The sequence below is a fragment of the Cryptomeria japonica genome, chromosome 5, assembly GCF_030272615.1.
Source record: "Cryptomeria japonica chromosome 5, Sugi_1.0, whole genome shotgun sequence".
NCBI classification, from domain to species: Eukaryota; Viridiplantae; Streptophyta; class Pinopsida; order Cupressales; family Cupressaceae; genus Cryptomeria; species Cryptomeria japonica.
Genome location: NC_081409.1, coordinates 836,586,193 through 836,611,334, shown reverse-complemented (window position 1 = coordinate 836,611,334; position 25,142 = coordinate 836,586,193). Strand labels below are relative to the sequence as shown.

Below are 25,142 nucleotides of genomic sequence, written 5' to 3'. Positions count from 1 at the left end.
ATTCATCTAATTTTGGAAATCTGTAAAAGGGTCAGTTTTTCCCTCTTTTTGTAAGAAGTTTTAAGATTGTTGCTGAAGCTTTGGCAAATTTCATGCAGATTTAATGGAAATTAAAGCTGTCTTATTTTCATGTGAGTGCATGGTCTCCTTCTTTATTATTTAATTTTCATGTCAAGTATTTTGTTTTCTGATAGTATTTTCAGGCTAATGTTTGATAGAAACCTTGGAGTTCATACTATTAAGGATTGACTGATTGTCACTCCCCCTGCATGGTTAATTTGAACCCACTTATATGCTTAGTTCAGTTGTTAAATATCAAATGGATGGATGTAAAAGTTCTACATTTTATGTTTAATAGTATGAAAATCTATTTCTCCTTGAAGATTGCATCAGATTTTACATAATTGTGCTTTATTAGCTGGTAAAGTTAAATCTGGTTTTTGAAGGTTTCGGTCTATTTTCCTGAATATGCTGTCTTAGATAGATTAATTAGCTGCTTTATCCCTCTTTTCCTCTCTTTTTTCCCTTTTTTATCAGAAAGTTGAAGTCCAAAACAGCATCATATTAAAGAGAAATTTGATGTAGTCAAGACTATAGTCTTAGGGAACTTGTACAACCAAAACTGATTTTATCTAACCATGGAAGTCCCCTTTGTGTTTCTAGCAAAACACATGAAACAACTGAGTTATCTTGCAGTCATGAACTGACAGTTGGAACCTTGAGGTCGTCCCCGTTGATCAATCAAAAACATCATGAGGGATCCCTTATTTCAAGAGAGGATAGAATACTCAGTAGTAAAATAATTGTATTCTGTGTTGGCCGGATATAGTTGTAGCAATATGATTTTAGCCACGTCAACACTACCCACTGGAAGCACCAACTCCCACTTCTGAATTTGTGAGCACAAATCCACTGGAAGCACCAACTCCCACTTTAGAATTCGTGAGCACCAACCCACTTCACATAAATCTGAAATTCCACCTTGACAATGTTGCTTTACCAACGGGTGATGGACACTATAATCTTTCTTTTATTCTCCTCTTTCTTCCATAAATCTGCATATACTTTTTCAAATCTGCACATACATATATATCTGCTCAGAAATCTGTAACAGTATCTTTTATAAAGCTGATCACAGTTTTATCACAAAGAGATCACACTCTCTGCCTTCGAAAACTGAACCGTAACTCCTCTGCAAGTCTGCTCAATAGAGATCTATTCTCCCTTTTAATATTCTGCTCACTTTCTGGTGCATGCATTTTATTTTCTTTTATCATATTACACACAGCTCTGAGATCCTTTTTATTTTCTGTATTATTATCTACGCATCATATTCGTACACTTCATATTTCTTCACACGCCTGAATTTTTCAATTTAATATTTTTACACAGCACTTCTACCTCTGAATTTTCTTCAGCATATACATATCATACTTCACACACACCTTACACTCTTCTTCTGAATTATTATTTTTTGCATTTTATATCACACTCAACACAACTCTCTTCTTCTCCCTCTTTTTATATATATAAATCCTTTTTTTAAAGAATTGTGCCCCTTAAGAATTAAAAGACACATCCTTTGCTAATTCTTAACACATTAATATCTTTATTTTAATCGCATCCTTTTATTATAGGTTTTCTTTTGGTTAATATAGACTAATCACGATTCTTTATTAGTTTCTTCTTAACATATGCACTGAAGCATTAATAAAGTCTTTGTCTTAAGTTTGGTCAGCCAAGGAATGTTTCTTCATTTCTCCATGCATATTCCTTTGACTAGCGCCGCTTTTGATACATCGGTTGTCTCATAATCTTTAATCGACTTTGATGATTTCCTCAAGAATTTAGTACATTATGGATTTGATTGTCGGCCTTTATAATGATTTCTGCCACGTAAGATATGGCTTAGTGGAATTTTCTACGTCTTCATTTGTCTTCATGGTAGATCGATTGTGTGGTAGTATGGCACTGACTCTTTTACACCTGTTCATACGTGTCTCTTAGATGTAGACGTCTTGTCTTTCATAAAAGTGCTGCCTTAAATATCTCCCAAGGATAATGGTCGCTGTATATTACCATTAGTCGTTTCTTTTGAAGTCGTCCATATTGTTTATGAAATCTCCGCTGCACATAACTATTCTGAAGGCGTTTTTCAAAGACTTCCATACTTCACAAGTAGAATTCCACGCTGGTAATCTGAAAGGCTCGATTCTGTGTACAAGAATCACTGCATGTATAATCACTGCTCTTTTTATTATCTGCAACATAATTAATATATATGCGGCTTACACATTTCGACTTTCATCATTACTGGAGAGTCAATCATGTGCGCTATCTTCTAACATAGCCGCATCTTCTTCCACGCTTCATTCAAACTCCCAGCAAGGCAAGGATGGAACATGACATTTTCACACACAAACATTATTAACTTTGCCATCGGGCTATCTGTATATTTTATTTTTCACATCCAATATTCATATCGCTGTTAACAGTGATCTCTGTTGAAAGGCAAAGTTGACTTTTTCAACCTCTGCAATATCGATCATTCTGGAAAAATCAATATAGAATCTCCGTCTTTATATTCGACCTGTGTATATACTGTGAACTCATGAACCTGGGCGATCTCAGTTTCTACATCTTTGAATCATATGAATGAAGTCAACCATATTTGACATAAGAATTAAATCGTTGCTTATAATCATTATAACTGTTTGTATTTGCCATAGGAATATTTATTGTTCTCTTCACAAGTTGTTTAATCATTGTCTTAAGAATCACTGTATGTGATCTGCATATAATTTATATGCCTTTGTCTTTTTCTTTATAACTGCCTTATCAATGGTTATCGCTGTACTTCCAACCTCTGATCGCTGTCCTTCAAGACTCTTAATCTGATCATTATCATCGTGTTTTGTTTAGAATAGATCCCTACCCTTGCCAAGTGTAAAAACTAGAACATACTGTAAACTATAAACATGCTGTCATTGTATAATCAGACTGGGTCTGTAATCACTTTATGATTAGACTGTAAGTTTTGTTTTCTTTATCAGACTTAGACTATATTGATCAATGAATTCAATCTTCCAGTGTATGAGATCAGACTGTAACGGTAAACTATCAATCAACATGTGATGTAAAGCATAGTAATTCAAACTTAGTATGTTATATACTGTTGTTCTTTGACAGTGTTTATCACTGCTTTTTTATACTTCACTTCTTATGCATTAATTGCTTTTATAGGCTATACACATCAATCATTGCTCATTAGATATCTGGAATGAATTGCTACACATAACATTCATCTGTGTTTAGTCATTTCCATCGTTGCTCCACTGTCTTTAATTTCTGTCTTAAGTCACTGTTCTCTTATATTAAAAATAAAGTTGCTATTTACAATGATAATGGGAGTCTCTTCTTAAACTAATTGCTGCTCTTTATTCTCTTTTCCAATCGCTGTCTCCTTATTGTCTATCCTCTGCTCTTAATTTCGCTCTTAATGACAAACACTGATTCTTCTTTTCTTCTTTGGTTTGCTGGACCATAGTCTCATATCTTTCTTACTTAGTATTCATAGTGACTACTAGTTCTGATTTATTCATGTTACATAGAATGCTACAACTGTACAAAAACTGATATACAACCTCTGTATAATGATGTTCATGCATGACTATCATCTGTAATCTGAACACAAGAATTCTCCCTGAACTTTGACATCAATGACAACATTTCCGACAGACTAATTGGGCGAATTAATAATCATGATTGGGTCAATATGATTAAGAGAGTTAAATATACAAATTGCTTAAGAAGCATGTCATAATGAAGAGACACAAGTTAATAGATGTTAGTTATTATAATCATCAAGGGGTGTGTTAGAAGGTTACCCCAAAAGGTGTATCCATTTGAACTCCCTAAGTATTTAGAGAGGAGACATCAGAAAACGGAAAGGTACAGAGATATATGCTGGAAGTATACTGAGAATTATTCTGCTGCCAAAACGAATAAAGTGGAGGCCTAGCCTATACATTTGGGCGAAAGAGATTGGATACCCTCTGGCACAGCAAATCGTGGAGCAAGGAGGAATTATATCATTGTTACAGCCCAATTCGTTTGGGAATATAATAGCTACAGGCCGGAACTAGATCAGAACAGAGTCAGTGTGGAGGAACAGCAAATACATTGTTACACTTACTCTGCAAACAAGGAACACTCATCCAAATTGTAAATAATAGAATTATACTAATCCATTCAGTGGGTTCTTATAGGAATTGTCAGTTCCAATTTATCATTTATCAATCAGCAAGAAAGGAAGTTCTCTTTGGGAACATCACACAACAAAAGCTTAAGGACAGTAGATATATATTTACATATAGACATACATTTCCACATCAGTATATATCTATTTCAGACTTATTTCATCTATAGTGAATCGGCGTTCTTAACTGGGCTGTTCTGAAACAATTCTCTGCAATTTATTACTCCATTGATATGTCAAGAAGGTTAATTTTATAGGGGACATTACAAAGAGATCTGCAATAAAGAAATTTCAATATCAATACCAAACAGCAACTTCTTCCAAATCAGAATTAGTAAACCGTTTGGCCAAATGCTTGAATGTTAAGACACTTGCAAAGTTAAAGGAAACGGTGCAAAAAATTTGGTCTAAATAAGGGGTGTATATTTCAAGTTCCAAAATTAGTTAACCATTGACCTAAGGTTTTGAATTCCTGTCAAATCAGAATTCTTAAGTGCTACAACAATAATGATGTGCCACACAATCTTTAAATATATCATATACCTTTTCTTGAATTGTTTCTGCATGGAATAATTACTTGAGTTCCTACTTGCATCACATGCAGTAATTCTATATTTCAATTAATTGCAATGTAATATAATTAAAAGTTGTAATGGAATGACACTTTAACATTTTAGTTAGCTATCTTTGTTTGGAACTTTCTTGCTTGTCCTGAGTCATCACGTTTCACAGAAAGCTATGGCCTCTAAGTGAATGTTGAATACTAATTATGCATAAGTTCCTGTTACTTTTACCATTTGACTTGATGAAACTCTTTATTGTCTAATTCAATTCGGATACAAGAAAACTTTCTTGTTAGTGCTCAAGAGGGAATTTAAAGGAGTGATGAATAATAAATGTGGTATCACTTATTTTCCTGTGGGTGATGAAAGGATTTTACTACCCATATCTTTGTGGTTTTCTTGTTTCATTTTTAACATTGTTAGTGACATGCTGCACCATAAAAGTGTGTCTGAAAAGGATGACAAGATATCTGGAGATTTGTCTCCGACAAACCCTTTTTTTAAAGATTGCAAACATTAGGCATGTTTCTTGTAAACTTAAAGCCAACTTTGTATTGTGTTTTATGGTCATATATTTTTTTAACATAATCATATGCTGTGGGTCCATATTAAATTTACATTTTTTTTCTTGTTTAATCAATCTATTTTGTAAATTCTATAGGTCTGCTATTAATGACAAGGATGAATGGCCTTCAAAATTCTCCAAAGTCTTTGTGGAGGTATGTGGTACTTGTGTTTCTTGCCATGGATTTATTCAAGGCAACATTTTGTGATAGATAGTGCTAAGTTCAGCACACTGTTTTGATTTGGGGCATTTACTTTAGATTTTACACTAAATGGTAAAGCTTTGCAGAGAGTTCTACTCTAGTCTATCTCAATTGTTTTTTTGCTAGTTGTATGGATATTTTAAAGAAAGAAATCATGCCCTAATACCTCATCTTTTTGTAATGAGTCTATACATATAAAAATGTTACTATTACAATCTTGTGTTTGGAAGGTGGTTCATATGGATTGAAATATAAATAGATTTGAATGCAAGTCTCTGCATTTCATAGCGTATTTGTTGCAAAAAGGAAAAGGTCTATACTCACTATCACCATCGAGTCTAGCCTACAAAATTGACTGTCATTTGAAGATATAATCTTGAAGTTTGACCTACAATGGAAGAGAAGGAATATTCTTATGATTAAATCATAACATGCATTATATCTAGTTGTATACAATCATGTTCAATGTTATGATTGGAGGTGGCTTTTTTTTCCATTGAATACTAATGATAGGTGTATGGAAGAAAAATACTAGTATGCTTGATAAATATAATTGTATATGGCATGTTCTACATTATGCTTCTGTCCAAAATGTTGGATATTTGATGCTGGGATTATAGCTTATTTTTTGAAAGGAGTTTTTGATCAACGAGATTCTGATATGGGTAAAGTGAGAGCATACAATAGCTGAGATGTAAATATTAGCAGCAGATTTCACTTGCAGCAATCTGCATAGTTTACAATTCATGCAAAACTGGAAGGTATAGTGTTGATTTTGATGATAGGCCATCTAGAGAAAACATGTAATTTCCAAATTGAAAGAAGGAAATGCAGATTTTGGTGGCTATGCCATCCAATCTCTGGTACAATGTAAATGCAGATATTAATGATAAATTCGGTGGGAAATCTTCTAAAACTCACAAAACTGAAATCATCAACAATTTTTCTAATAATTCTGGCATTATACTGCACAAAAAGCTAATGTAAAATATTATTTCAATGATTAGAAATACTAAGTATAAACTACAGAAATATCTCTAAAATTGTTTACCAACAACTGAAATATTCAATGTTAAAATGTTAAATATTTAGCTCAATCTAAATTTTATGCAGCATAACCTGGTTGGTATGGCTAATAGGTGTACAGAAGGCTGCTCATAATAGACTGAACTTACAAGTCCAAGAGCAGCGATTACCCTTGATAAGAGGCATTGGTCTCAAATACTGCAGCTAAGAGGAAGTTTCAGTGGAATAGAGGAAACCAAAGTTTGACAGGAACATATTAAATAATCTAGTTGTCCCTCTCCTTGAGAGTCGCGATTAGCTTTCAAACAGATGCAAACAAAACAAATCTCTTCCTTGTAGGTTGTGGCTAGCTTGAGGTGGTACAGTGCGTGATGGAGAGGTATGGCACTCCAAGAAATGAAATCAGCACACATTATAAATAAATTTTGATTCCCTTCTGAAAAATATTCAACACACTAGGAGGGTTTGGAAGCCAATAAACTCAACCAGGGTAGGCTTTACAAGTTTGAAACTATATGAAGCCCCCAAGGAAAATTATTTGTTTACCTTTAGTATCCAAAAGTTTTGGCATTTTACTATTACGGAGCGTCGCTTTAATCATGCAAGAGAGTATGGTGAACAATGATTATCATCTAATACTCATAAATTGATACGACTTCCTCGTAAAATCTGAACAGTGAAATGCTTTTAAATATAATTTGCAGAATAGTATGACAAAGCAATAATGGTACAGCCCAATCAGATTATCATTGAAAAAGCAATCAAATAAATTTTTCTAAATCAATTTAAATTGATATTAAATATGAAATCTTCCAACTCACAGGAAACAACAATTGGAATTGGAAAAATAACAACACTTAAGAATCAGGAAATCCCCTTATCTTTGGGTCAGCTTTTGAACTCTTTGAAATGCTTCTGAAGTAATCTTTTTGCAGATATGTAGTCCCTAGATGGAATTGGCTCTAATGGATATGAGGATTTTCGTCCTCAAATCACTTCCGAAGACCAAGAGGGTTTTTGTCCTCTGATTTCGATACCAAGAGGGTTTTCCTCCGCTGGCCAAAAGATGAATGCCTTGTGCTAGACCTTTTATATATGATTCTCTTTTATGCCCAACCCTCCTTTTATAGACTAATTGAGGGAAAATAATTGAATATTATTTTCTTTTTACCTTTTGCCTCTAAAACTTATTTGAGAAGTGTCCAGAAAGACCTTTTAATACAACATCACTTTTGACCCCCTTTGCCAAATGACATTATATTGGACCTTTCTTTTTAAAGTAATGATAAATTGCCCGTTAAACAAAATAAATTCATTTTGACGATTTAAAATATTGTTTTAATAATTTCCTTAGCTTAATTGTAGAAGGGGGCAATACGTTTGATATTATAGTGAAATGAAATCCTCAAGAAGGATGCTCATGTTTAAACTATGGATATGAGAACAAACTCTGATATGATTGATGAAACCCCATAATATACAAGATATTGGTGTGCAAGTTGGCATGCAATAAAATGTAAGGAAGCATTGATAAAAGTCAGAATCAACTTGCTATGTGACAAAACCAGGGACAAAATTTTGCAAAAACAAATCAAATCGGAAATCTTTGATTTATTCATTTTCCTTTTTCTTTTGAGGAATAGTTTTACAAGAAAATCAGAAAACCTCTGCAATAATACTGAGAAAGTTGTTTCCTACAATTGAATATCTCACCACTCAGAGCAAAACTAATTTTGCAAATGACAAAAGCAGAAAATGAAGAACAAAGATAGAAGCAGCAGAAAATGGGAGTAAAACTGATGTAAAATAAAATTTTTTCTTGCTCTTTCTTTATGTGGTTGGTGGAAATCCAAAAGTTTTACAGTGAAAAAAAAGTCTTTTTCCCTTTAAAGGCACCAGGTTTCTGGAAAAACCCACAAATGTTTCTGATTTTGACCATTACGTTTTTTTTGCAATTCAATTTCAAGCTCCTTCACTAAGATAATAAGCAATTTGTGTTGTGTGTAGCCAGTTTTCCCTAGTTGATTTTTTTGTAAATGATGATGCTTGAATGCTATTATTTTATTTTAACTTATCCAAGGTCCATTCTTTCAACTTTTTAGCCCTATTTTATGATGATACTTTGCCCTATTGACCTATTGTGAATTTCTTACCTAGAGTGATCAATAATGGATTGGAGCCTTATTTTATATGTGTATCTTATGCCTAAAGTGATCAATAACAGAATGAAATCTTATCTTATGTGTATTTTGAATGCAGTGAAGTTTTGATTTCATGAATGAGTGACTTTCATTAATTTAACACACTGGTAATTGATGCATTTACAAGATTTATATGTTTGGTTTCTTTCTTTTTCAATGGTTGTTTTCTATGTAGGACCTCTAAGTGTATAAGGAGGTCCCAACTCAATATAAATTCAGATCATGAATTTGGGGATCATCGCAAGGGACTTGTTGCACCATGGATCTGGAACATCTCTTTGTTCCACCATCTTGTTCTACTTATTGCAATGCTTACATTGATAAAGTGTAGTTTATTAATCCACCTTATATTGATTGTGTTTATTGTGATTTCTTGGGATCTTCCTGCTTAAACTCCAATGGTTCCACTATACTTTGATTCACGAAAATCCGTGACAATATTTTTTGAGTTCATGAAGTTTAGTTGTCATTGATTGAGATAGTGAGGATGTAAGTAGGCTTTTGAGTTGACCTAGGGGTCTCAACTCATGACAATAGAAGGAGACAGACACTTTAGGAGTTCATAGATTTGCACGAGTGAAAATCACGTTTTTGTCAACAAAGTTGTTGGGAAAATGTTGACTGTCCTGCATGAATATATCTGTTATCAGAAAACTATGATCAAGCTTCCAATTTCTATATTTCTATTTAGTTTTGAAATTTATAGTTTTGAGATATGGTCCTTTAAGTGCTATTAATAAGAAGATGTTATTTATATTGCAGTTAGATGATGGTACAGAGATGTCATTTACTGACAAGAGGCGCTTTGCTAGAGTCCGGCTGCTGGAAAATGTATTATCTATATTTCATCTTTAATGAATGACATTTTTTGCCACGTGATGGTTTTCCAATACATCTGGATTTTATTTACTTTGGTTATTTTTAAGTAATATTCTTTATATAATTTGGAATGAATTTCTGAATTTGTACCTTGCTGAAAGCCACTTTGGTTTGTTTGTATTCTGTTGAGTGCAATAATAATATTTTGATTCTCTTTCATGCAGCCAGAGATGGTTCCACCAATTTCTGAGCTAGGTCCTGATGCACTGTTGGACCTAATGCCAGAGGATGTTTTTATTAATGCTTTGAGCAAGAGGGAAATTGCAATCAAAAGCCTGCTGCTTGATCAGGTTAGTGCTTCTTTTTAATTCTATGGAATGTATTTTTGTGTTGCAACAGATTTTCCTTGAATAAAAGGGACAGACAGGTAAAAGAAGATGCATCATATCATAGGTTAAACCTTAGTGATCTTGAATGCTATTGTTGTTTACATCACTATTGATATTGCTCACCAATGGACCCTTGTTTCTGATTTATCCATGATATTTATCAGATGTGAATTTAGGTGCAAGTTTTTTGGCTTACCAATGTTTTTTTTTCCTTGCTTGTGTTTACTCCACATATGGTAATTACTATTTAATGTACATACTACAGAGTAAAGGGAAATATCATTAACATAACATAGAACAACAAAATATGCCAATGCCAGGTACAATAGAGTTTCAGAAGGATATATCATTCAATTCACTATGCAATGTGTGCAATAGTTAAATAGTCCCCGACACAACAAAATGAGTACAATAAATACTATCCCATGGTTGGTTAAGCTTACCAACCGCCAGCAAGTGGCAAAGACAACTACCTATCGAGAACAAATGACAACAGTATGTAACATAGCTGACTAATACAATTAACACTTTGGCTAAAAAAAAATGTCTTTATGAACAACTTGGCACAAACTGCCAACTACAGCTTGGAAAGCAACATTCTGATATTTTTATTTGTTCAACACAATAATCTATTTTGACTTTTTGGTGGGTTTGTTGAAATGCAATTGTTTAGAGAAATTAATATCTCCCTGTGACTCTAAAATTGTAACTATTGCAGATTGTTGTCTTATCCATTTTCACTGTAGTACATCATAGATGCAATGTCCCCATTTATTTTCCGTTCCAATATCATTGGAAGCTCCTAATTTCTTGGCCGAGAAAGCTTTTTCAGATAAGAGTTCAGTTAGCGGCGTGTTCATGTGTTTGGAATGAGTCTGTTGGTTCTTTCTAGGATCAGTTTTGGCGTTCCGTTTTTTTTAATATTAATTATTTAAAATATTAAATAATTAGTATTTTAGTTGTCAAAAAGTTAAATAAGGACAATTTATGTTAGTTATTTATTAAAGGTGTTTATATTATGTGGCTGTAAGGCTCAAAAAGGAAATTATAAAATAAATTCAATTTAAAGGAGCTGAAGGTTTAATTTGAATTAAATTTCAAAAATACTATTTCGGAGAGTTCTCCCAGGGTTATAAAGGGAGGTTGAGAGAAAAGGGAAAGGTGTTTTGGATTATTCATTTTGATAAACCTTTGGAGCAAGATTTGAGTTGCTCTGTTTTTTTAAGCCCTGGGACAGAAACCCCTACAACAAAGGATCGGTTTTGGTGGTGAAAGATCTATCCCAGCTAATTTTATGTGGAATCACTTGGATTTCACTCTTGTGCTCAAAGTTTGCAAGATTCAGAGCAAAGATTTATCTTTTTAATCTTTCTAGGTTTTTCGAGGTGTGGATATTCAAATTTATTGAAGTTTTTGCCTACAAAATAAATAATATTTTATCGTGGTGTGAGCAAAGGTGAAATCGTAAAAGTTGTGCTGTGTCTGCAAGTGTTAGAAAGATCGGAAAATATGTAATTATCTCCCTTCAATAAGATCAACCAGATCTATATTACTACCTAGTATTCAATCACAATTGGGTTTGGAGGGGGAAGCATGATAGGTCCGCCTGAAGCCATTTCCACACTAAGCCCAAGAGCAGGGACTCACCCTTGTGGCCCTAGTTGCAGGCACATAGGACATCCACTTGGTGTGTTCTACCTAGTTGGGTGCTTGTATTTTCTTTCCTTATTCATGCATCATCCCTTTAAGTCAATAGTCAATAATCGTAGAGATGGGAGAGTAGATCACAATAGGAGGGCCTGTTATCCACCTATCTAAGCCCAATAGCGGATGCTCGCCCTCTTGGCCCCAATCGCAGGCACATTGGACATTCACTTGAGGTGGGTTACCTCATAGTTTTAAAACTCTTTGACTCGCCTCGGACTCGCCACGGACTCGCGAGTCCTTTGGCGAGCCGAGTCGTCCCTGCGAAAGACTCGCGTGGCGAGTCCAGGCGAGTCCCTGCGAAAGACTCGCGCGAGTCTTTCGCTCGGACTCGCGAGTCTTTCACAGGGACTCGTGGGCCCAGAAAAAACGCGCCCGTGGGGGTTAAAACCACTTTTTTTTTTCATTTTTTGACTTCAATTTGGGTTTTTTTTGGCTGGAGCAGGTTAGAAGGGTTTGGAGGAGTAGAGGGAAGAAGGAAAAATCAGCAAGAGAGATCTAGGTAAGGATTTTTCTCTTTCTTTTTTTTTTTCATTTGAATCATTTCATTGTTTTGAAACTGAAAAAAATCTTGAAAAACAAGGGGATATGCTGCCAAATTTTTTTCTATTTTCTTTCCTAAGTTATTTCCTCTTTTTTTTTTCTTGTTTTTGAATGCTATTTTTCCCAAATGATTCATTGTCATTTTTTTTGTTAATTTTCCATAAAACCCTGCTGATTTTTTTTTTTCATGTTAAATCAGCAATGGCAAGTTCAACTCCAAGGGCAACCCCAAGGTCAGGAAGACAAAGAGATAAAGCTTGGAAATATGGGATTGCAGGAAGCAAAAAGGGGGAGGTCACTTGCACCGAATGCACAAGATGGATGACTGGTGGAATCAATAGATTAAAATACCACCTTGCACAAATACCTGGATATGGTGTGGAGGCATGCCCCAAATCAACTCCTGAAATTATTAGAGAGATGAAGGCCATTCTTGCTGAGAATGATATGCATAAGGAAGAAAGGCAAAAAACAAGAGAAGCCATAGCAGCTGCAATGAATCCCACATTGTCCACTTCGGGTCCCATTGGTCATAGTCGGGGTCGTCTGTCACTTTCATCTTTTGGTGACAATGAGGGTGAGGCTAGTGGCACTCCTGTTAGATCAGACCCTAATTTTTTTGTACCACGCAATGTTCCAGGTGCACAACCTTCACTTAAAGGTACAGGATGGAATAAAGAGAAGCATGAACAAGCACGGATAGCAGCTTCAAACTTTTGGTTTTACAATAATCTATCTTTCAATGCAGCAAACAATGTGTATTGGGAAAGTTTTGTTAATGCATGTACAGTGGCGGGTAAGGGGTTTAAGGCCCCAACAGGTCATGACTTCAGTGGGCCATTGCTAGAGAAAGCTGTGAAAAATACAGAAGGTGTGGTTGATGATCAGAAAAGGTATTGGAAGAGAAAAGGATGCAGCATTTTATCTGATGGATGGACAGATGGACGGAATAGGACTCTTCTCAACTTCTTGGTGGCTTCAAATGGTGCAATGGTATTCATAAAGTCTGTTGATGCCTCAAATGAAATAAAAAATGCAGAGACTTTGTGTAATCTGTTGGATGGTGTGGTTCGAGAAGTTGGAGTTGAGAATGTTGTCCAAATTATCACGGACAATGCAGCTGCATATGTATCTGCAGGTAGAATGCTTATGCAGAAGCATCCTTCGATTACATGGAGTCCTTGTGCTGCACATTGCTTGGACTTGGTGCTAGAGGACATTGGGAAGATTGGATGGGTGAAGAAGGTGGTTGAAGATGCAAAAAGTGTCACCAAATTCATCTGCAACCATACTTGGGTGCTTGCTTTGATGAGAAAATACACAAATGGCAAGGACCTTGTGCGACCTGGAGTGACACGATTTGCTAGCCACTTCATCACTTTGCAGAGCATTCTTAGTGCCATTCCTCATCTTAAGCAGATGTTTGTGTCAGATGCTTGGTTGGGGTCTGCATACTCCAAAAGACCTGAAGCAGAGAAGATTGTGACCATTGTTTTTGATGATGGGTTCAATAAAAGTGGAGAGGAGTTGACTGCGGTAAGTAACAAACACAAAAGTAAAGTTTATACAATCTTGTCTATTTGCTGATTTTATTTTTTAGGGGTTGATTTTGTATTAATTTAAAATTTGTTTTAATTTTTTTAGGTGACAGAACCTTTGGTGAGGGTTCTTCGTATGGTGGATGGAGAGGGCATGCCAATGGGTTTCATTTATGAGGCCATGGATAGGGCCAAAGAGGCCATTTCACATTACTATCGTGGAAATGCAAGAAAATGTGAAATCTTTTGGCGCATCATTGATCGTAGGTGGACAAACCAACTCCACCAACCGATACATGCCTTCGCCTACTTTTTGAACCCGAAATTCTACTTCTCTGATTCATTTAGGGCTGATGAGGAGGTCATGGCAGGGGTTATTACATGCATTGATAAGATGACACCTGATCCTGAGTTGAGAGACAAGGTTCTTGATGAGTTGGAGGTGAGATTTGATATTTGCAATTGCTCTATCTTTATTTATGAATTCGGAAATGTTCATTATTGAATTTGAGTTTGACACTTTGACTATCTAGTATCTATTTCTGAATTTGGAAATGTTCATTCCATTGTTCAAGATCTACAAAAGTGCAGAGGGGAGACTCTTCTCATCACAACTAGCAATTGATAGGAGAGGAAAACAACAACCAGGTAAAACATTTAGTAACTTAGTTCAATAGTGCAAGAAAAAACCTACAAACTTGATTGTTACATTTTTTTCTCAATTCTAATATTTCTAAATGTTTTTTGTAGATTTATGGTGGGAGAATTATGGTGCCGGCACGCCTAATCTTCAAAAGATAGCTATCCGTGTTTTGTCTCAGCCATGCAGTGCTTCTGGGTGTGAACGAAATTGGAGTGTCTTTGAAAGCATTCACACAAAGAAGAAAAATAGATTGTCACAAAAGCGGCTCAATGATCTAGTATTTGTTCGGTACAACCTTCGCCTTCGAGTTAGACAGGTGGAGGGTGTTTCACATGAGGCCATTGACTTGGATGAAATTGATCCATATGGTGATTGGACCATGAATGAACAAAATGATGGTGATGATGTCCTCCTTACCGAAGAAGAAATTGCAGAAATAGAGAGAGGAGCAGCACAAGATGCAGAAGGAGCAAGATTGGATGAAGATGAGGACGAAGATGAGGATGATGATGAGGACTATGACTTTGAAGAAGAATCATCTCACCATTTAGATACCACAACATCCATTGCTACTACTTCTAGCTCAAGGCCTGAAAAATTGAGCTATATTAGGAAAAATACAAAGAGGAAGATGTAGTCTTCTCTTTGGTTTGTTCATTCACATTGCTGTTTTTCACATTTGCAGTTGGACTTGGACATATCATTATATGTAATTTTGTGAACATTTATATACTTATGCTGCCATTATAGTATTATACATTTTAGAGTTGAAACTTGAAACTTGAATACGCTGCCATGAATGATGAAATTTCAAATATTGCGTGTTTGTACTTTGTAGATCATATGACATGTGTAATGTTTCAATTATGGCACTTATGTTCTCTAAATGCATTAATTTCTTTATGTTTTTTTGTAAAACTACGGTTTTTTTTTTTTGCCGAGTCTTTGCCGAGTCTTTCGCGAGTCTTTCACGAGTCCGAGTCCGAGTCCAAAATTTTGGTTTGCCGAGTCCGAGGCGAGTCCGAGATTTTCAACTATGGGTTACCTAGATGGAGATTTTAGAATTGCTCCCCTTCCTTACACCTCCTTCCCTTCCGTATATGATTGCTTGAGAGGGTACAAACAGATCTATGCTCAAACACATGTATTTCACATCCGATATATATCAGAGATAATATAATAAATGCTATTTTATAGTGCATAGGCTATACAAGTTAGGCATACCACAAAGTTAATTATTAAAGCTATTATCTGTTCGATATAATGAATGTAGATCTGATCTGTTACAGGTCTTATCCCAGTTTGTACTTGCTGCTCAACAATGATCTTACCCTTATCTGTGTTTGTGTTGTTTTATAATGATTGGTGTAGATGCTTGAATCTATCTTGTTCGATTGACTTGCTTATCCTTTTTCTGCTTGTCTTTTCTTGCTTTACTAATTATTGTTTGTTACCTTTAGTAGATACCTATGTAATTCTGATTCTTTATTCTGATCTCGATCTGCTCCTCCTAGACCTCAGAGTTTGTATTTGTAATGTTTTGATTTCTTATTCTTATTTCTACTTCTGCCTCCTCTCCTTCCTAATTGGGTTTCATCTTCTTTTATATCCCTCAAAGCGGTAGACACAACCCATCAATCCCCAAGGGGTGCGACTTTTCACCTAGTGCTGTTTATTAATTAAGTGTTGGTGATTAGTTACCTTGGTCGGACCCTTATTTAATCACTTAGTGTTCAATATTCAGGTCAGGGGTGAATTAATATATATTTATTTATAGTCTTTATGTTCTATTAAGGCTTCTTATTCTTGATGTCGGCCCATGCATTCATTTATTTGCCTATATATAATTATATCAGGTGGTGACTAGGATTTATAAATGCTGTGACCAGGGATAATGAAGGTTGCGACTAGGGCCTGGGACGGGGCATGGGAGTCTACCCTTACCAAGATTGCTTGTCCTCAAGCAATGTAGGTTTTGATGTGTTGGTTGAAAATTTTGTACACCTGGGAAGGCGTGCAAAATTATAGTTTCAGCCACAACGTGTGAGTTAAAAATTCTCCTAATTTCAAGGGAAGGCTCCCCCTTTCCTACTATTACAAACTAACTATAACATATAAACACTTAATCTAACTTGGATGGGACAACATCCTTTTCTCTTTTTCCAGAAAAGATGATATTCTTTTCTCTCTTCAGAAAAGAAACTGTAACTGGAGTAACAAATACAGAAACTTAAGTAATTCCAACAATTATAAAGATGCTTATAAAAAAGGAAGCAAAGTTTCCATGAAAGCACAAAATCGTCCGTCATCTCCTCGGAATGGGAATGTAGAAGCAAAGCTCAAAGTCTTCACTTGTCTACTATCCTATCTACCTTACAAAATGATTAATATGATAACAATGTACAACTTACAACAGCTCAAAATCTGTTGATGTGGTGCACCTCTAGACTACTATAAATAGGAGCAACTACAAGCACAAAGTTTTATAATCTCTCTCTATTATGAACACTTAACTATGATAATTTAATCCTCAATATTTGCAGCACAAAGTCTACAAGAAATTAGATTGAAGTTCTTTTCAACAAAGTCACTGAAACCTCAAGTATATGTAGAAAAATATATACCTGTGATATAAGAACACAATGAATATATGAATAAAGCCTCAACACAATGTTTGAAACTCAAATCTCTACTTTATATTTCTTGAGAATCCAATTTACAAGTATAAAACACAAAGTCTTTATCGCTGTAAATTTCTGCAAAGCTTTCTTGCTTGCTAAAAAGATCCATATTACATAGGGCACCCTCCTATATATAGGAGAAGGGCTAAGAGCAAAAAGTGAGAGAATTCCAACTAACCAGGACTTATTCCACAACTTTTATGACTTATTCCAAATTACAAGTAATTACAGTCCTAGTGTCTTTCGACTTGTAATTTGTTTACATGTAATTATAAGTTACAAGAATGCAAGTAATGTGTCTACTTGCAATTACAAATTTTGGCATTACATGTAATTTGTCAAAGGGAAATTACAAATGCATAATTGAAACTAATCTAAGTGTCTGAGACATGACTATTTACATCATCATCTGTCTAAGAGGTCTTCATGCTGCTACAGGATGCTGGAACTTGAAATATTTGAGATCGCTGAAGGTATTTGGCCAGGAACATCAACTTGCATCATTGATAGTTCTTATGTCCTTTGCCAATGAACTCCAACTTAATCTTGTTGCTTGGGGTAATACTAGTTCTTCAGGAGGAGTTCTCTCTATACATATGACATTGTACTCTTTTCATTTAATGTCATCAACATATGACAACACTGGCAATTGAAATCCCTTGCAATTGGGTCTTTAGGACCCGACTGCAAGTATTGCTCTTGCAAAGGAAAGATGTAGGAATGAGAGTATGTGGAGACAAAAAGCGAATTTCGGATCTTGGGAGGCGAAATGCAAGTGAATCATTGCGACTTGAAATGTGGAAATGATTGAGCACAAGTGGAAGAGAACGCTGAAACTTACACTTGCAATCGGGTCCTAGAAACCCAAATGCTAGTAAAGAAGCTTGCATGATTGGTATAAGCTTGCAATCGAGTCCTTAAGACCTGATTGCAAGTAAGATACTTGCACGAAAGAGAGTGGTGGAAGAAATATGTTTGCAATCGGGCGTCAAAATCCTGATTACAAGTGGAAAAGATTTGCAAGGTAGGCACAAACTTACAATCGGGGTTTTGAGACCTGATTGCAAGTGAGCATATAATGAAATGCTCATACAAAATGGTGGCTTGCAATCGGGTCTTGAAACCTCGATTGCAAGTGCAATATTCGTTTCATTTTGCTTTTATAAAAAATACTTGTAATTGGGTCTTAAAAACCCGACTACAAGTAATGTAAACTTTAAAACAATGAGTTGACTTGTAATCGGGTTTATAGAACCCGATTACAATTAAAGTTCCTACTTGCAATGACAACAAAAAGTGTGTACTTGCAATGACAGCAAAAAGTTCCTGCTTGCAGTGACAACAGAATTTTGCTACTTGCAATGACAACAAAAAGTTCCTACTTGCAGAGAGGAACTTAAAACCCAAAATTGCACAAAAAGCTAGGAAAATGAAAGCAAAAACCAACCAAAACTTGGACAACAATGACAAACACATAGATTGATAATTTGACATTAACAAATATGAGTTTTAAACCTCGTAAAATGTGCCTTAGAGAAGAACTATGAATTTTGAATAAATTTTTTTAGGGGTTGCCTATTTTTGAAAATTCAAAAATTGAGACGACACGATGAATCGAGTCTTGAAGGTTCCAAACCAACCCTTGGAGATTTGTACTCCTTATTTAATTTAGTTGATCCAACATTTGCACCATATCATGGATATCACTTTGTGTTAAAGCAATGGTGATCTTCACATATATTAATATGAGGATTAGAAGCATGACACACATCTATGACCTCAAACGCAATGTTCTTTTCTAAATAAATTCAAATCCTTTTGGTTAACACTAGTTATTCTCATATTCGAGATCAAACCAAAAATAGAAATCGGTGATGTCCCCATTCGAGATATACCATGATTTAATCTCGAAACAACAATTCTAACTTTAAATTAGAGTTGTAATATATTAATAAACACAATTTTTTATAATTAAATATATTTCACTGTAAAACTGAACAATAGTTCAGAGAGCCAAACTTATCTTTCTCTAATTTGACAAAGGGAATTTCATGTTCCCCTGGTATGCCACCAAGGTCAAGACGCTACTGCTTGTAACTCAATAATAGTTTTGATGTGATCAATCCTGATCTCACCAAATGTTCTGATTTCTCTTAATTGTATCCTTTGATGTGAGAGAGAGATGTACCACTTCGTGTGAACTATTTAAATCTTAAGTCCAATTACTTTACATAAATTGATCAATGTATATGAATTCTCTATTGAATATCAAAGTATTGGTTTTGTGATGTATGGGACATCCTAAACAAATTGAATGTATTGTGCGGACAAAAGACAAGACAATTGCTAATGAAAGAAGATTGATCCGAATAAGCTGATATGTTTTATCCAACTCGCAGAGGTTACGAACTTGCATTGGCCGAATACTGAACAATGTAAGAGATATAATATATTGATTGAAAACAAGAATTCACCTTTCCAAATGTATACATATATGTTGGTATTCCTAACATGTTCACCGACATGAATGCGATACATGAATTCCACTGATTTGAATTACATATTCTCATTCCGCATCGGATTCCATTGTTCTATCTGCATCTTCAGATTATGTGACTCGATAATTCACTATTTCCAATCCTATCCTCCTCCCCTTACATTCCTTTCTATTAATGCAATTATATACTTGCTCCATCGGGTGGATATGTCACTTGGAATTATGAGACATGTTCCTTTGTTAACCTCATCACATCTCTCTTATATATCACCCATTTATCATGTTTAATACTTTATTTTAGTCAGTCCCTAAGTTAGTTTCTTTTAATGTGATCGCACCAAATTAGATTAGGCACTAATTGTAGTTTTGAGTCTCATCTTATCATCATTCCTTATCCACGGATATTCATTACCATTTTCACAAAGGTAATTGTTGATGTGTAACATAATTTGGTTCCCTTTCACTGACTTCCACTTGTGTAATCACTATAGTTGGCCATCGTATTTGTGGACATCAACCTCAAGCACTTCCAACAAAGCGTATATGATGTATAGTCATCTTAATGAAGTGTTTATCCCCTTGTGTGGCTATGCTATTTGACAACTTCGAAGGTTGGAAGTGCACTTATAATGTTAACACATAATACTTGTGATAAACTCCATATGTAGTCTTGTAATAGCTTATCCATGTAGTCTATCATTTATAGAGATAATATATGGAGCTTTCTTAATGTTAACAATACTGGATGGAGTCTATTTGGGGTCATGACAGTCTCCCCCTCTTGAATTCGCTTGTCCTCAAGCGATTGTTGTCTTCCTTGCCTTCGTCCATAGATAAACTTGCACACATATATTAACAATACCAAACATATAATCACATAAATCAAGTAGTAATAAAGATTAGAAGAGTTCCTGTTTGTTGCAATTACTGAAATGGGAAGGGACTGGCTTCCTTGAGCGATCCTGTTCTATTTGTTTGAGAGAGTCTAGCTTCCTTTAGTCATTGCCCAACTTGAGCGGGACTGGCTTCCTTGAGCCATTCTATCCACTTGAGGGGAACTGGCTTCCTTGAGCCAATTAACACAATCTTTAGAGAGATTGACTTCCTTGAGCCATCTTTGAGTCATTCGCCCCCCATTGGCTTCCTTGAGCCTTTATACTTAGAGAGGATTGACCTTCTTTGTGTCATCTTACTCATCTGGGGTGTTGGCTTCCTTGAGCCATGCCACCCCAGATTGGCTTCCTTGAGCCCTTATAGTTTAAGAGGTTTGACCTTCTGTGTGTCATCCTACTCATCTAGGGTGTTGGCTTCCTTGAGCCATGCCGCCCCATATTGGCTTCCTTGAGCCCTTATACTTAGAGAGGATTGACCTTCTTTGTGTCATCCTACTCATCTAGTGTGCTGGCTTCCTTGATTTATCTTTTTACTCTGCAAGATGACAGGATCATGCTCTGATGCGACTGTAATGTCCCCATTCGAGATATACCATTATTTAATCCTGAAACAACAATTCTACCTTTAAATTAGAGTTTCAATATATTAATAAACACAATTTTTTATAATTTAATATATTTCACTATAAAATTGAACAATAGTTCGGAGGGCCAAACATATCTTTCTCTGATTTGACAAAGGGAATTTCATGTTCCCCTTGCATGCCACCAAGGTCAAGACGCCACTGTCTGTAACTCAATAATAGTTTTGATCTGACCGATTATGATCTCACCAAATGTTTTGATTTCTCTTCTTTGTATCCCTCGATGTGAGAGAGAGATGTACCTCTTCGTGTCAACTATATAAATCTTAAGTCCAATTGCTTTACGTAAATTGATCAATGTATATGAATTCTCTCTTGAATATCAAAGTGTTGGTTTTGTGATGTATGGGACATACTAAACAAATTGAATGTATTGTGCTGACAAAAGACAAGATAATTGCTAATGAAAGAAGATTGATCCGAATAAGCTAATACGTTTTATCCAACACGCAGAGGTTACGAACTTGCATTGGCGGAATATCGAACAATGCAAGAGATATAATATATTGATTGAATATGTAATTTTCAACCATTAGGGCTAGATAGGAATATGTAATTATCTCCATTCAATTACATAGATCATATCTATATTACTACCTAGTATTCAATCATAATTTTGTTTGGAGGGGGAAGCATGATAGGTCCGCCCAAAGCCATCCCCGCACTAAGCCCATGAGCAGACACTCACCCTCTTGGGCCTAGTCGCAGACAAATTTGAAATCCACTCTGAGTGATCTATCTAGTGGGGTTCTTGTAGCTGCTTTCCCTGTTATGCCTCATCCCTTTAAGTCCATAGTCAATTATCGTAGAGATGGGAGAGGATATCGCAATAGGCGGTCCCATAACCACCTATCTAAGCACAAGAGCGGACCCTCTTGGTCCCACGTGGTAGGCACATTGGACATCCACTCAAGGTGGTCTACCTAGATGGCGATTTTATAATCGCTTCCCTTCCATACACCTTCCCTTCCCTATATGATTGCTTGAGAGGGTATAAACAAATCGATGTTCAAACACATGTATTTCACATCGAATATATATTAGAGATAATATAATAGATGCTATCTTATAGTGCATAGGTTATACAAGGTTGGCATACTACAAAGTTAATTATTAAAGCTATTATCTATTTGATATAATGAATCTAGATCTGATTTGTTACATGTTTGATCCCAGTTTGTATTTGCTGCTCAACAATGATCTTTGTTGGCATTGATTTGCTGACATATGAATAATACTTGGTTATGTAATGCTCCCATAGGGGTTAGTGGGTAGTTGTCAATGGTAGGTATCTCGGCTAACTGTCAGATGGTATATATTTGTTATATTGTAACGGGAACAGGACCACTATTGTTGTATCTAGTTTACATGTTGAAATAAAAGCTATATCTTTTTGCCATGATTGTTTTTTGAATTACATATGTTGTTGCTATTCATGCACTTGTTATTTTCTGTTTACTTCTAATAGTTTGAGAACCCACAGCGTAGGGAGTAAACATTTTGGCACCATTGCCTCAAAAGAAGTCGGGTCAATCTTGAGTGATTCATGCCCGTAGACCCCAATAAAGGTGAGAAGAGGCCATTTTGTGGTCAAGACCAAGCAATTAGGTGATCCACCGACCCTTGGCTAGAGGGAGCACAAAGAGGAGCCTGGAAGTACCTGGAGTGTTGAGACGCTGGAGCTGGATGTGTAGAGGATGCGCGTGTGGCTGAGAGTGCAAGGAAAGCACCAGAATGTAGTGGTTAGAACAGTCCACCCAGGTTCGACACACATGGAAAAACCGGGAGTGTTGGGGATGCTGGCGGTAGACGTGTAGAGGGTGAGCGCATGGCCGAGAGTGTAGGGAAAGCACTGTAACGTAGCGGTTGGAGCAGTCCACCTAGGTCCGACACACAGGGGAGTAAGCAGGCGAGAAACCAATTCGCACGAACTTGCCCCTTGTTGAGGAAACGAGAATAGGAGGGCCTGAGTCGAACACTCTAAGGAGGAGAGAGAATAGAAATGAAGGTGACCAAGGTGCGGAAGACGTAGATGGTGGAATCATAGAGAGCTCACGTGGTCGAGAGTGCAAAAGAGGCATTGGAATGCGGAGAGCAAGATGCTCCAATATAGTTGAAGACAGACGGTACCTTCCAAGCGAGGACAATGTTGCATAACCAAAATACCCAGGAAAGGAAAAAACTCTTGAAGTTCACAGGAGATAGATTAGAAGACCTCGTACGACATTGTAAGACATGTATAACAATATGGGAGGCGAGTGGCCAAGATGACCAAGATTATTGGTTGAAGGCATTTCCAGCCACCGTTCGGGGAATTGACATTGATTGGTACATAGACCTAGATGCTAAGGACAAGGTTGGGTGGATTGAATTGAAGAAGGCATTCGAAGAGGAGTTCAAACTCCCGACGGATGACAATGAGATCGTTGCCGAAATCTATAATACCAAGCAAGGGAAAAATGAGAGGGTATGCGCTTACAACTATAGGCTCAAAGAATTGTTAAACGAGATGGAACACTAGCCAACCGACAGGTTGAAAAAGAGGTGGTTCATTGAGGGATTGATAGCCTCGTTGTGCAACATCCTCCTGAGGGAAGAGGAAGACCAACGATGACGAGAGCATCGAAGGTAGCAGTGACGAAGAATCCAAAACCATACAAGCCCTTCGATGGGATATGTTGAGAATGATGAAAGAATTGAAGGCCAAGAAAGGAACCAATAAAATAATGAACTATGGTGTACTGAATTCAAAAGCGAGGGGCACATGGAAGGTTGTTGCCCTAGAAATATGTTTTGTGAGATTTACCAAGTGCTGGGGCATTGAATCAAGGAGTGCCCATACAATTTGAAGACGAGGAGTTTCTCTGCCTCAGGTATCGAGCCCACATCCAACTGTATTTTTGTTCTTTTATAATGATCGCTGCAGATACTTGAATCTTTCATGTTCAATTGACTTGCTTATCCCTTTTCTGCCTGTCTTTTCTTGTTTTATTAATTATTGGTTGTCACCTTTAGTAGATACCTATGTATTTCTGATTCCTTTTTCTGATGTCAATCTGCTACTCCTAGACCTCAGAATTTGTATTTGTTATGCTCAGATTTCTTATTCTTATTTCTACTTCTGCTTCTTCCCCATCCTAATTGGGTTTCATCTCCTTTTATATCCTCCAAGGCGAGAGACACGACCTTTCAACCCTTCAATTCCCAAGGGGTGCAACTTTTCACCTAGGGCTGCTGATTAATTAAGTGTTGGTGATTAGTTGCCTTGATCGGCCCCTTAATTAATCACATAGTTTTCAATATTTAGATCAGGAGTGAATATATATTTATTTATATTTTGTCTTATTTGTTCTATAATGGCTTCTTCTCCTTAAGGTTGGCCCATGCATTTATTTATTTGCTTATACTTAATCATATTAAGGGGTGACTAGGGTTAGGTGTAATGTACCCAACTGTACGATACCCAAATTTCCACCACACGTCACATACCACTGTGATGTATCGGCGCTCTGTTACGACATAGTACCCGAGGGCAAATACTTGAGGGCAAAGTACCAAAGGGAAGTACCCAAGGGAAATACCCGAGGGAAGTATACCCGAGGGAAATTATCGAGGTAAGTACTCGAGGGAAATACCTGAAGGCAAAGTACCCGAGGGCAATTACCGAGGGAAGTACTGAAGGGCAAAATACGTGAGGGCAAAGTACCCAAGGGAAGTAGCCGAGGGGAGCACCTGAGGGCAATTATCGAGGGAAGTACCCAAGGGAAGCACTTGAGGGCAAAGTACCGTCGACACCTTCGGCCCTCAATCAACGACACTTGGCACCCTTCGGCTCTGAATGTAAAGTTCTACTTGTACAGAAAAGCAGGCTGCACACTTCCAAATACTTCGTACAACAATGTTACTTCCACTGGAGGATCCAATCGTCGATAATTTCTCCGGTGATAAGATTATTGTAGATATAGGAATGAATTAT

The 25,142-nt window shown here is 36.3% G+C and overlaps 2 protein-coding genes across 4 annotated transcripts in view; both read left to right on the top strand.

The window, feature by feature from the left end:
- Positions 1–25,142, top strand: part of LOC131052675 (formamidopyrimidine-DNA glycosylase) — a 245,963-nt gene that overhangs the window by 106,342 nt on the left and 114,479 nt on the right. For all 3 annotated transcript variants that reach the window (XM_057987249.2, XM_057987248.2, XM_057987247.2), the window contains 3 exons: positions 5,483–5,540; positions 9,578–9,646; positions 9,859–9,984. In XM_057987249.2, coding sequence (XP_057843232.1) covers positions 5,483–5,540; positions 9,578–9,646; positions 9,859–9,984 — 253 coding nt within the window. The remainder of the gene's footprint in view (positions 1–5,482; positions 5,541–9,577; positions 9,647–9,858; positions 9,985–25,142) is intronic.
- On the top strand, positions 12,097–14,057 carry LOC131876423 (uncharacterized). Its single transcript, XM_059221788.1, has 2 exons — positions 12,097–12,229; positions 12,470–14,057. The coding sequence occupies exon 2, from the start codon at positions 12,472–12,474 to the stop codon at positions 13,855–13,857; it is 1,386 nt and encodes a 461-aa protein (XP_059077771.1). The 5' UTR covers positions 12,097–12,229; positions 12,470–12,471; the 3' UTR covers positions 13,858–14,057.